The sequence below is a fragment of the Rhinolophus hipposideros genome (assembly GCF_964194185.1).
Source record: "Rhinolophus hipposideros genome assembly, chromosome: 5".
In the NCBI taxonomy this organism is placed as follows: Eukaryota; Metazoa; Chordata; class Mammalia; order Chiroptera; family Rhinolophidae; genus Rhinolophus; species Rhinolophus hipposideros.
Window position 1 is genome coordinate 37924199 of NC_138051.1, and position 13042 is coordinate 37937240.

Genomic DNA, 13042 nt, shown 5'->3' on the forward strand with positions numbered 1-13042 from the left:
AAGCTAATTAATAGAAGTGATCTACTTACTTGACTAACAATAAGTGTATTATAAATGTATATTCAGCTCAGGAGATATTTGAAATTTGTGTAAATTTTTTTTGAGTTATAAGTAGTTGATAAGTAAAAGAATATTTGGCTTATTTTTAATTCTTAGTTATTTTAATTAATTGAGATGTGATATATTATACTACAAGGGATAGAGTGATTTCCTTACGAGGCTTATAATCAGTAGAGAAACGTTGAATGGAGCCTTAAAACTAACATACTTTGCCCTGTAAATGACAGTCTTCCCAAAAGGATCCTAGTGGATAGCTTCAGGAGTATGAACCACACATAAACCTGAATGATAACTAAAATTAAGTTTACAACTTAATTTTGATTTCTTCACCTGAATCTGCCTTACTTCTAGCATACCGCAATAGTCAAATGGAGTCACAGTTTCTCACAGACACTATTTGTGAAGAGAGCTTGAAGGAGGTATGTTAAAGTATTTCTCATTTCTAATGCAACTAAATTCCTTGTTTTATTTTTTCTTCTTTTAATTTTTAAAAAATTATGAAATATTTTAAATATGCAGAAGACAGGTTTTGTTTTCTTTGTTAAGGACCCGACCTAACAGTTAATTACATGGAGTAAAAATCATGATTAGAAGACCTATGTTTTGTTGTTTCTTCCCAAGTCTACTGTTAATGAATAACCTTAAGAAATAAATATTAGATAAAATATACTCGTGTATAGCTTACAAATATCTCGATTGTATTTCCACAAATACATGCAAAGTGCTTTAAGCTATTTAGAAGCAAATGAAATTGTTATAATCAAAATGAGCTCCCCTTGAATGGTCATGCAAACTTTTTTTTCCTTTTCCTCAGAAACTCATAGATGGGAGAATAACAATAAAGGAGTTCCTTATACTTCTTCAGGTCCACATTTTGATACAGAAACCCCGACAGAGCACTCTCCCAGCCAAAGTAAGTGCAATTTCTTGGCAAAATAGTTGCCTCAGTTAAAATACGAGTATATTGTACTTATTTACTAAACTGCATCAATACAAGCATTTATTCAGCAACAAAAAAAGAATCTAAGGAAGCAAATTTTCTGACAATTTTCCTATAATTACGTTTGTGGTTAGCATAAAAATTGATATTTTTTTTATATCCTCGTTTTTGATAAGGTGACAAATTTTTTCCTCCTTGCAATCTTTTTTTAAAAAATTTTATTGGGGAATTTTTATTGGGGAATATTGGGGAACAGTGTGTTTCTTCAGGGCCCATCAGCTCCAAGTCATTGTCCTTCAATCTAGTTGTGGAGGGTGCAGCTCACCAGCCCATGTGGGAATTGAACCGGCAACCCTGTTGTTCAGAGCTCCTGCTCTAACCAACTGAGCCATTCGGCCGCCCCCAATCTATTTTGCTTTTGATAGTTTTTCCTGAACATATGCTCTTTCCTACTATTATGAAAATCCAAGTTTAGCAGTTTTTAATAAACATTTTTCTTTTTTTCATAAATGTTTTTCAAAAAAAAGTTTAAGATAGTAAAATATTTGAATAACACAAACTCAATTTTAAAAGATTAACAGAAAAACTTAGAACGCTTTCATAGGGATATTTTTTTCCCTTAAGTCTGTTGAATATTTACAAAAATTAGTTGTCTTTCGCCACAAAGAAAACATTAACAAATTGAAAAAAATGGAGATTTTATGGACCACGTCATTTGATCTTAATCCAATAAAATTAGGACTGATAGAAGGACTGAAATATTCTTAACTTATTGGAAATTAAGCACCATACTTCTAGATCACTCCTACATCAAAGAGGAAATCAAAACTATTTAGTAGAAAGCAAAATAAAGGAGAACATAAAATACCAAATCTATGGAACATATAGGAAAAATTACATTTGACAGGAAATTAAAAGCCTCACATATCATTGTTACAGAAGAGTGTCTAAAAATAAAGGAATTATTAATATTTTAAGAAATTGGGGGCCAACCCAGTGGCTCCGGTGTTTGGAGTGCCAAGTGCTCCTAACACCAAGGTCGCTGCTTCGTTTCCTACATGGGCCAGTGAGCTGCGCCCTTTACAGCTAAGACTGAACAACGGCTCTCCTTGGAGCTGGGCAGCCGTGAGCTGCTGCAGGCTGCTGAGTGCTGCCGCGGGCTACCATGTCAGTGGCCAGCGTGAGACGCCGGCAGCCATCATGAATGGCTGGCAGCCAGTGAGAGCGGCTGAGAGCGGCCATGAGCTGCTGCTGTGAGCCAACGACTGACTGCCTCAGCTGGGCGGGGCGCAAGGCTCATAATACCAGCCTGGGTAGGGAGCTGTGTCCTACACATCTAGACTGAGAAACAACAGCTTGCACCGGAGTGGGGTGAGGGGAGGAGGAAGAAGGGAAAAAAACAAATTTAAAAATCGGAACAATAAAATAACATCCTTTAAAAAAGTCAGGGAGACAGAATTAATGCAGGTAAATGGTAAAGATAATGAATTTTTGGATATCAATTTACTTAAAATAATGCATAGCCATTTTTCCCCCCAGCTTTATTATGGTATAATTGACAAATAGTACATAGCCATTTTTAAATCACTTTCAATCCCATGTGAGTGGAACATCTACAGTTTCCCTAAACATCTGTGGAAAATGGACTTTGATGTCAGAGACTTGAATTTAAATCTCGACTTGTAGCTTTATTAGGTATAAGAATTTTAATGGAGTATTCAGATTTTTCTTGATAGAACTTTTAAAAATAGGCATTCTGAAACTTCAAACAATACTTGAACATGATTTGTCCTGAAAATACCAGTTTTGAGGGACTGATTTGTTTATTTGTTGTTGTTGTTTTTTTCAGTTTACTGTGTGCACACAACCTACTCTGGAAGACCTGATGTTAAGTCAGTATGTTTACCGACCCAAGATACAGATTTATAGAGAAGATTGTGAGGCTCTTCGCCAAAAGATTGAAGAGTACGAAAGTTTCGTTTTGTTTGTTTGTTTGTTTGTTTGTTGGATGGGTTAATAATCTGTGTGGTAAGATTTTAATTCAAGTAACACTAACATAGAAAAAAGTTGGTGGCATTAATTGGCAGTGTGATATAGTATGTTTATAGAAGGAGTTTCAGCTTTATAGTCAGACAGACTGAAGCTCAATCCTGGCTACAACACTAGTAGCTGAGTAACCTTATGTAAGTTAAATAAAGGAGTAACCTTTATTTCTACATCCATAAATTGGGGATAATCATACCTACTCACCAGGTAGAAATAGTGTATATAAAATATTTTCATGCCATTCTTAGCAAAAAGTATGGCCTCAATAAACAATAATTATTAGATTATATCATAAATTGTTTGCAAATGAACATCTTCAAAAGAGAATAGTACTCTTTAGAGATTTATTTATATAGTGCCTAAAATCAAGAATGCCTTTGGGTTTATAATTTTATCACATTTGCCCTTCATTTGCATGTATAAAAGAACATAGTGGGGCGGACATGTGGCCAAGTTGGTTAGAACGGAAGCTCTGGGCAACAGGGCTGCCAGTTCGATTCCCACATGGGCCAGCGAGCTGCGGAGGTGCGACTAGAATAAGGTCAATGAGCTGCTGCTCAGCTCCCGGGTGGCCAGATGGTTCAGTTGGTTGGGGCGCGAGCTCTCAACCACAAGGTTGCTGGTTCGACTCCTGCAAAGGATGTTGGGCTGTGTCCCCTGCAACTAACAACGACAACTGGACCTGGAGCAGAGCTGCGCCCTCCACAACTAAGATTAAAAGGACAACAACTTGACTTGGAAAAGTCCCAGAAGTACACACTGTTCCCCAACATCCCCTTCCCCTGACCCAAAAAAAAAAGCCCCCAAAAACATGGTTTTACTCAGACTATAGCTCAGTGCTTAGGTATACGTAGGTGTTGCAGACAGATATACAAAAGCATAGTATATCTAGATTCCTGAAGGTGCGGGATTTGCAAACCAAAATATTTTTATCGTTCTTATCTAGAACTGTCTAACTAAATTTGAACCAATTATAATAAACAGAAAAGAAATAAAATAATCTTTTAAGAAGTATGTAATTTTAAAAGTAGAAACTTAAGATGCTGTTAAATTATAGCAGTGCAGATTTGCCTGATTCTGGTTTGTTCGCTCAAACAATTTATATATTGAGCCCCTATTATGTGCTAGGTACTGTACTAAGTACTGGGGTTCTTCACTGAACAAGACAGACAAGTTTCTTCTTGTTAAAAGAGTTGAATATCTCAGGATTTGTCAAAATACTTTCTTTTGAATGAAATAAGATCTTGCATACAATGAACAATCTGTTCAAATGTACTCTACTGCTTGATTTTGCACTTCTGTGCCTGTATATAATATCTTCTAACTCTGATAGAAATTTATTTTTTATGCTTATTAACGAAAGACTAATATATAACTTTGCTACTTTTATAAATGGTATTCTTTAAAAGTGAGCTAATACTTTGAACTGAATTAGGAACTTTTATTTAAAATAATGGCTACAACTTCACAACAATTATGCATTACCAACCTTGAGGATTCTTTATAAGCATCATGTTTTCATGTTGGAACAAAGTGATACATTGAGATGAGAATCTATTTGTGAGGGAAGTTTTTTTGATTCATAACATTCTTGGACATTCTATAAGTGTTGAAATAATAAGGCTGGCTACTATTCGTGAGTGAATTCCCCTCTTTTTATGTAGAAAAGAATTAGGAAAAATTAAATTAAGTATGCCTGTGGATCTGAGTTGATTGATTCAAGCTGATTTCTGAACCCATATGCTAATTAACTTTTCTATATTTTAGATTAAAGCTTTCTGCATTGAAACAAGATAAACTGTTGACTGATGTAAATAGGAACCTGTGGGAAAAAATGAGACACTGCTCTGATGAGGAGGTACTTTTGTCTCGTTTTTTGAATCAGTATAGACATTTTGAACAATTTTTATTGTGAAACAGGGAACTGTTACTTGGTGTAATTAGTGATAAGTTCTTTAACTTCTCAGGTGTAATATGTTACCAAGGTTTTACTTAATTATACGAGTAATTGTGAATATACATCTTTTCAAACTTGAAATGATCAATTTAATATATAAAATATAGTTGAAATTTACTTAGAGTTCTCTCCTTATTTGCTTTTCACATAGATTAGATGAGGAAAAGATTTAGTTGATTAAATAATAAGTAACTTATTTTATATATGCCTAATATGTTAAAAGAGTTTTATTAACTAAGAGGCTGTCATGTTCTAATATGTAATATTAGTAAGTGAATTAAAACCCAGGATCAAAATTCAAATCTTTGGTTCTATTCTTAGGCTAGTAAATGGAATTAAATTTGCAAATGAGAAGTGCCCTACCTTAAGAATCAGCATGTGCAAAGCTTAGCACATATCATTTGAATCAGCCTTTTCAGACCACTTGCCTTTTCTAACTCATTTGTTTTAGTGCATTATATAGCCTTTGACTTTTCCTTACAGCTGAAGGCCTTTGGAATTTACCTGAACAAAATAAAATCCCATTTTACCAAGATGACTAAAGTCTTCACTCACCAAGGAAAAGTGGCTCTCTACAGCAAGCTGGTGCAGTCAGCTCAGGTACTTTGAGACAGTTAATAGCATAGAAAGAAAGATCTATTAAAATTACTTTATTGTAGTACTGGATTTTGAAGAATGTTTCTTAGACATGTGAATAAGATTTGGGCAAAAACTTAGAATTATTCATAAGAGGTGGGGTTCAATTTATCAAAAGTGGCAAATCCTGACATCTTGAGTAATTTTAGAATATATTTACTAATATGGGCCTATTTCTCATCTCAAATTTGTTATCCATTTTACTTATTGTAATAAAACAATATAGGATTCTGATCTTTCATTACTAAGGATTATACTATAGTATTATCTTCCTCATAATCCATACCCAGCTGTATATGTTTGTGTATCAATTTAAAGTAGTATTTCCGAAAATGACCATCCTTTAAGAAAGGTTCTATATTTAAAAACTTTCTATTAGCAATAAGTTTGGGACATGTTTTATGCAATATCCTCCTTTTGGAGAAATATAATAGCATATTAATGTCTAAAGTCAGAAATCTTCTCTTTAAAAAAGTCTGAAAAGAAAACATGCTATAATTCTTTTTAACCAGTGTTTCCCATATTTATTTGACCAAAGCATATTTTTAAGGAACTTTTTTAAAAGTAGTATATTAATATGTTATGTGGAAATGCTAGAATAAAGGGAAAGTACAAAAATGAATTATTAGAGTTTATATTAGACTGAAAACTTTGACCTTCATTTTAAGATCTGCCTGTTCATGATTTAGACATAGCAGTTATGTCAGCTATTTGGAACATTTATAATGTTGTAAAGTTTTGTTTGGAACTTTAACTTGACAGTCTATAATGTTGTATGTTTAGAATGAGAGGAAGAAACTTCAGAAAAGGGTAGATGAGATGGACAGCATACTTAAGAAGATTGCTAACTGTCTCACTGAGGTGGAAACAGGTAAAGTATTTTGAATTCTCTTCCAAAAGAAAATTTAATTTTATTTAAATGCTTCCTTACAGTACTGATTGCCGATATCACTATGCTGAAGCCTTGCATAAGCAGTTTGAAACATTAAATTAGAGCAAATTAAAGCTCCATTACTATGGTCCTCCATTACACAATCAACAAGAGATGCCCAAGATAATAAATCTCTTTGGAAAGCTCTTCATAACCTAAACCATAATCTCTTTTTTAAATAGATGAACTTACCTCCATTTGAAAATTAGCCTTTCAAGTTTGACCTTTTATAATCCCAACTTGTTTAGTATTTGTTGTCCTGAAACCGCTTTCTCAAGGATCACAGAATTTACATAATCGTTAAACATGGTAGCTCTCAGTCCTTAACCATCTTGACCTCTTTCAGCATTGGACAATGCTCATTATTCTTTTCTTCCTGAAACTTGGATCTCCCTGAACCTCTGTGATATTGTACTACCATGACCCTAGTCTTTTCTCATGGTTGTTTCTTTTAGCTCCTCTGTTGTCCTCTCTGTATCCTCTTGTGTAGGGATTTAGATTTTTGTTTTCTTTTTATTAAGGAGGGCGCAGCTCAGAGTGGCCCATGCAGAGATTGAACCAGCAACCTTGGTGTTATTAGCACTGTGCTCTAACCAACTGAGCTAAGCGGCCGCCCAGGATTTAGATTTTATCATCTACTCGTTTCTATATTCTCTCCCCTAATGCTTTCTTCTGCCTTAACAATTATGTTTATATGAGTGATTCCTAAATTCAGTTAAATTCATCAGGTATTTTTTGAGTACCTACTGCATGTCAAAACTGTGCTTAGCATCAGAAAAATAATACATGTAAGACACAGATTGTGTTATGTAGCTTGTCATGTTGGGTGAGGGCATCTTCAGCCTCTTCATCTTGAGTTCTAGACTTAACATTTCTAGCTTCCTGCTGAACCTCTCTGCAAACATGTCCTTAAGCACCTTAAATTCTGTGTGAATAAATGGAATTTATTGTCTTCTCCAATTTCCAAAATAAAATCTGGAAACTTGTTCTCCCTGATGTTTTTTGTCTCTATGAATGTTATCACCATTCTTATATATTGCCAAAGGCTCAAAACTTTCATTTTCTTTGATTCTCTCTTACTAAATTCCATCATATCTGTTTCTTCATCTCTTATATTCTTTCCCATTCCCATTAAAGCTATCTTTAATTTTGCAATGTGCTGTTTTAAGTCTTCTAACTTGAAATTTTTCTGCACTCTTCATTCTATCTCATTCTAGTTCAACCTTCACATTGCTGCCAGATTAATAATTCTGGACAGTTTTCCTTACTCTCCTGAAAAACTTTTCTGTCTTTTTATTTATTACAGAATAAAGTCCAAACTCCTGACCTTGACATATAACATTCTCCACAGTCATTTTTAGATCTTTCTTTCTTACATGGTTTACTATGATTACTCCCTTATACATTCTAAATTCGAACCAAATCTTGTCATTTCTGTGCAGTCCTACCACTTTGTCTATGCTAATGCACTCTGCTGTTTTCTGCCAAAAGAAGTAGTCTCTATCTCCCTTGAGCTCCCAAGGCTATTTTGTTAGAACTTCTTATAATACCTATCACATCTACTTGTAATTAGAGTTACTTTTGTGTAATTTATCTTCCTAACTAAATTGTGAGCTCTGTGGGAGCAAAAATCAGCTTTTATTTTTCTCCGTATCCTTCAGAAATAAAGCTGGAGATGTCACTATGGGCCAGGCCAAGGAGGGCCTCTTAAGGAGTTTGACTTTTTCTAAGAACAGTGAACAGCCATTTAAAGAGTGTTAAGCACTGGCTGCAGTCTAGAAATTGGACTTAAATAGATCAAGAGTAAATATAAGACGTTCAGTAATTATTGGACTGGTATGGTTAAGAAAAACAGTAGCTTATATTAAGGGAGGCTGGTGGTGATGAAGAAAAAATATAGATTCAAAAATATATATATATATATATTTTTTTAATTTATTGGGGTGATAATGGTTAGTAACATCACATAGGTTTCAAGTGTCGTCCTGTAATACATCATCTATAAATCCCATTGTGTGTTCACCACCCGGAGTCCGTTCTCCTTCCATCACCATATATTAGATCCCCTTTACCCTCTTTCGACAAATATTTTTGATGTAAGAATCTAATTTTGGTTTGGGAAAAGACTGGAATTTTAAGGTTTTAAAAACAAATTGAATAAAAATGTTTAAATGTGTGTGCATCCATTTATGTATGTGTATCTGTTCCTGCTTAGTCCATGGGGTTGCGTAATAATAACTTTGATATATGCAAATTTATATAAATAATTTCGACTCAAAGTGGCCACTGAGAAGCTGCTACTTGAGATCATTGCCACATGGCTCAAAGTTCAGTTATCTGACTGTAGAAGCAAGTTTTTGTATGAAATTATAATTATAGCTCAGTGCCTTATTGGGAAGGAAAAGTGGGGGAAAGAATAGTGTTTGTGAATTATTCTTCATTTGGGGACCATCTATTCTACTCACCTCCAGTTGTTTAATTATTTTTGACTGAGTTATTCTAATGCACATTGTCTACTTAGAAACTAAGAATTTGGAGGATGAAGAGAAAGACAATCCTATGGAAGAATGGGATTCTGAAATGAGAGCTGCAGAGAAAGGTAACTGGATTAATTAAGGAGATAAATGGGAAAAAACCTGTTCTGAGTTTATTTATTTAGGTAAAGTTAAGTGAGATAGAATTTTCAATAAAACAGATGATTTTTGTAGCAACATTTCAATGTTTCCATTCTGACAGATTTGTTTTTATTTTTCTTTTCAAAGAACTAGAACAGCTGAAAACTGAAGAAGAAGAGCTTCAAAGGTCAGCCTTCAATTTGAGTGTTAAAAAATATGCTGAACTTCACAAAGCTAAATGATTTTTTTACCTCCAGAAACTGACAAGATTGGGGACGAGTATACATTAAGGCTGCTGACTCAGCGTTTCTGCTCTACTTGACCCTAGAGGCCATCTTAGTCCACAGTATTTTCTAAGCACTGTTGATTACAGGGCATTAATCCAAGGCAGTATTTCTCGAGTTTGAATATCAGGATCCTTTTAAAGAAAATAAACTTAGCATTAAACTGTTTTTATATTGTACTATTATATTATACTTAAGTATAAATAAGTATAAAATGAGATATATATTTCTTATGCTCATCGATCTTGTTTAACTATAAGACTAAAAGAAATCAAATATAAATAATGACAAAACCAGTAAAATTCCAATTGACAACATTAGTTTGATAGGTGATAATATTTGGCTGAAATTAAATTGATGCTAGCAAAATGACTAACAAAGCATAAGTTCTATTTAGATCCAGTAAACTAAGCAAGACCAAATTCAGGCACCAAAATTATGCCATGTCTCAGTTTTTAGGTGGGCTTTCTCATTTTCTGCATTATTCTTATATTTTTATCATCAAAATGAAAATGTAAATTTTAATAATCATAAAGAACATGGAACCCCAAAGGATATCTTTATGGATCCTAATTTGAGAGCCATTGATTTAGGCCTTTCTTAATTAGACCCACACTTGTAGATTAATGTTCATTTAAAAAAAATACCCGAGAATGTAAAAATGGATGTCATTCAACTCATTGGGGAGCCATTTAGCATGTGACTTCTTGTCATAAACCTTATATTTTAACGGAGTCTGAATTCTCTAACAACAGACTTATCTTTCTGTGACTATCTGGTTTGACTTGCAGAAATCTCTTAGAACTGGAGGTACAGAAAGAGCACACCCTTGCTCAAATAGATTTTGTGCAAAAACAAACAAACAGAACTAAAGAACTACTGGATGAGTTGAGGTAAGGAAAAGCAGGTGTCAGTTTGTGTTTCATCCTGTGCCTCTGTGGTTGTCCAAACCAACTAGAGCAGTTGACATGCGTTTGTAGTATGTATCACTGTTTTTAACCAACGTAGCCTGAAAAAGAGTCAGTGTACTCAACACTAAGCTGAAAGTACACAAGGTGGGAGAGCTGTGGAATTATAATTTTGAAGTATTAAACACTTTTATATTGCTTAGACTTGGGTTTTCTCTGATATATAGCTCAAGATTGAGTGAATTATTTATTTCAAAAACATAAGTTTATACATTCACAATATTTGAATTAAAGTATTAATTGTCTCCTAATCCAATAGAAAAACTCTAGCAGGTGCTGCTAGTACTGATTGGTAGTATCCGAAGTTAACTCTCTTGTTTTATCTCAAAAAAATGTTTATTCTGTCTTGTTTTTATCTCGCTCCAGCTTGTCTGAGTGGGATGTCATTGAGTGGAGTGATGATCAAGCTGTATTCACCTTTCTTTATGACACAATAGAACTCACCATCACCTTTGGAAAGCCAGTAGGTGAGTAGCAAAAGATTAACTCCTCTGTAGAAAAATATGTGGCTAAACTTAAATCTTTATTTTAATACAATAGTGACTATTGACATAATGAAAGCACTGCTGAAAATCTTAGAAGAGGCAATCACATTAATTAGTGAGAATAGAATTTTATTTTTATTTTATTAGGTAAAGAGTGAAACAAAAATTCAGTTAATGAAAGTTGTCTTTTGTTGAATTACATTAGACAGTAGAAATTTTGCCTATCCAAAGAATGGATCAACATATTGTTCATATCTATTTAGTCTAAGTTTCTTTTTTTGGCCACAGTGGATTTCTTTTATTTCCTTAAAATATCATGGTCTCTTGTGATAGAGGATTTACTCTAATGGCTTGTGACTCTTGACTGTTTTTTTGTACTTCAATTAACCTACAAAGTTAATTGGAAATTCTGTGTGTATTGGTGGGCTTACCAAAGTAGGTAGACATCACTATATGGTGACTGGAAAGAGTCCTAGCTGTTTTGTTGGAGTTGCCTGTCAGTCTCTTTAGGTCTTTTCTCTTGAAACATTTAGCTTCATCATAGTCAACCATGGGTAAACATGGCCAAATTGGAACTTAGGATCTTTACAATTCCCAGCCTCCAAACGTGTTTCTCCTTAAAAGTTCCTTTTCTCAGGTGGCTGGTTGGCTCAGTTGGTTAGAGCGCAGTGCTCATAGCTCATAACACCAGCGTCACCAGTTCAATCCCCACATGGGCCAGTGAGCTGCACCCTCCACAACCGGATTGACAACGACTTGACTTGGAGCTGATGGGTCCTGGAAAACCAGACTGTTCCCCAATAAAATTTTTTTTTTAAAGTTCTTTTTCTCAATGAATACCATCATCTTCCATCCAGGTTCAAAATTAAAACTTTGGAATCATTCTATACCTCTTTCTCCCTTACCACACATATCATCAATAAGACTTACTGATTTTAATTTAATATTCGTCCACTTTGCTTCACTTCTTCTGTCAGTAGTCGTCTCTAACTTATCTGACTACAATAACATTCCAGCTGGTCTTTTGGATCTTTTTCTTCTCCAATTCATTCTCCTTCCTATTGCTATAGTGATTGTTGAAAATCAGATCATGCACCCACGACTGCTCTTAGACTAATGATTAAAATATTTAAGATAGCCTGTAAAGCCCTGCATGAATTCAATTTTTCCTCCTTTTCCCACCTCATCTTACACTGTTCTCTTCATGTGGGCCACAGTGGATTTCTTTCACTTCCTTAAAATATTATGGTCTTTCATTCTCAGCTGTCTTTCATTTCATTCTCCCTCAGGACCTTCATATTGATGTTTCTTATACCTGAAAGCTCTTTCCTTGTTTTGTCCATTTAGGCTGCTATAACAAAAATACCATAAATTGGGTAGCTTATAACAACAGTTTTAGAGGCTAGAAGTTGGAGAGAGCAAACCATCATGGTCAGGTGAGGGCCCTCTTCCAGATTACAGGATTCTCATTGTATCCTCACATGACGGAAGACCGAGCTAGCTCTCTGGGATGTCTTTTATAAGAGGTCTCTACCCTCATGACCTAAGTGCCTCCCAGAGGTTCCACTTCCTAATACCATCACATTGGACATTAGAAGTTCAACATGTGACTTTAGAGGAGACACAAATATTCAGACCATAGCACCCCCTCCTCACAAAATAAATTTCTACTAATAATCCTTAAGAACTCAGTTCAATTATCACTTTCTTAGGGAAGTTTTCCCTGACTCTTATTTATCTATTCTCTCTGCTACTTGCCCTTCTGTTATATGTTCTCGTTGCTTCCTATAGTTTTCCTTAATAGTGTTTATCACAGTTTGTAGTTCTTGATGTGTTTATTAGTGCAATTATCTGTGTTCCTCTGAACTGTAAGCTTCTTGAGAGTACAGATTGTTCATGTCTCTGTCTCACTATGGTATCCAAAGTGCAAAGAATCAGTTTAAGAGATTAGGAGATGACTCTAGAGTCTGAAGGAACTAGCAGCTATCCTGGCTATCTAAAACTCGTTATTATCCTGCTAAAAACATAAAGCAGTTTTACTGTATTTGTACAAAGATAGTAGGTGTGAGAGGTCATAGCCACTCTCTTTATATGATTCCTGAAAATAATATCTTTGCACA

At 34.5% G+C, this 13042-nt stretch overlaps 1 protein-coding gene across 1 annotated transcript in view; it reads left to right on the top strand.

The window, feature by feature from the left end:
- KNL1 (kinetochore scaffold 1) overlaps positions 1-13042 on the top strand; it is a 50962-nt gene that overhangs the window by 32575 nt on the left and 5345 nt on the right. The window contains exons 13-22 of the mRNA XM_081047256.1: positions 412-479; positions 875-973; positions 2850-2965; positions 4814-4904; positions 5487-5603; positions 6423-6510; positions 9092-9169; positions 9333-9372; positions 10261-10362; positions 10804-10904. Of these exons, the coding sequence (XP_080903382.1) occupies positions 412-479; positions 875-973; positions 2850-2965; positions 4814-4904; positions 5487-5603; positions 6423-6510; positions 9092-9169; positions 9333-9372; positions 10261-10362; positions 10804-10904 (900 nt within the window). The remainder of the gene's footprint in view (positions 1-411; positions 480-874; positions 974-2849; positions 2966-4813; positions 4905-5486; positions 5604-6422; positions 6511-9091; positions 9170-9332; positions 9373-10260; positions 10363-10803; positions 10905-13042) is intronic.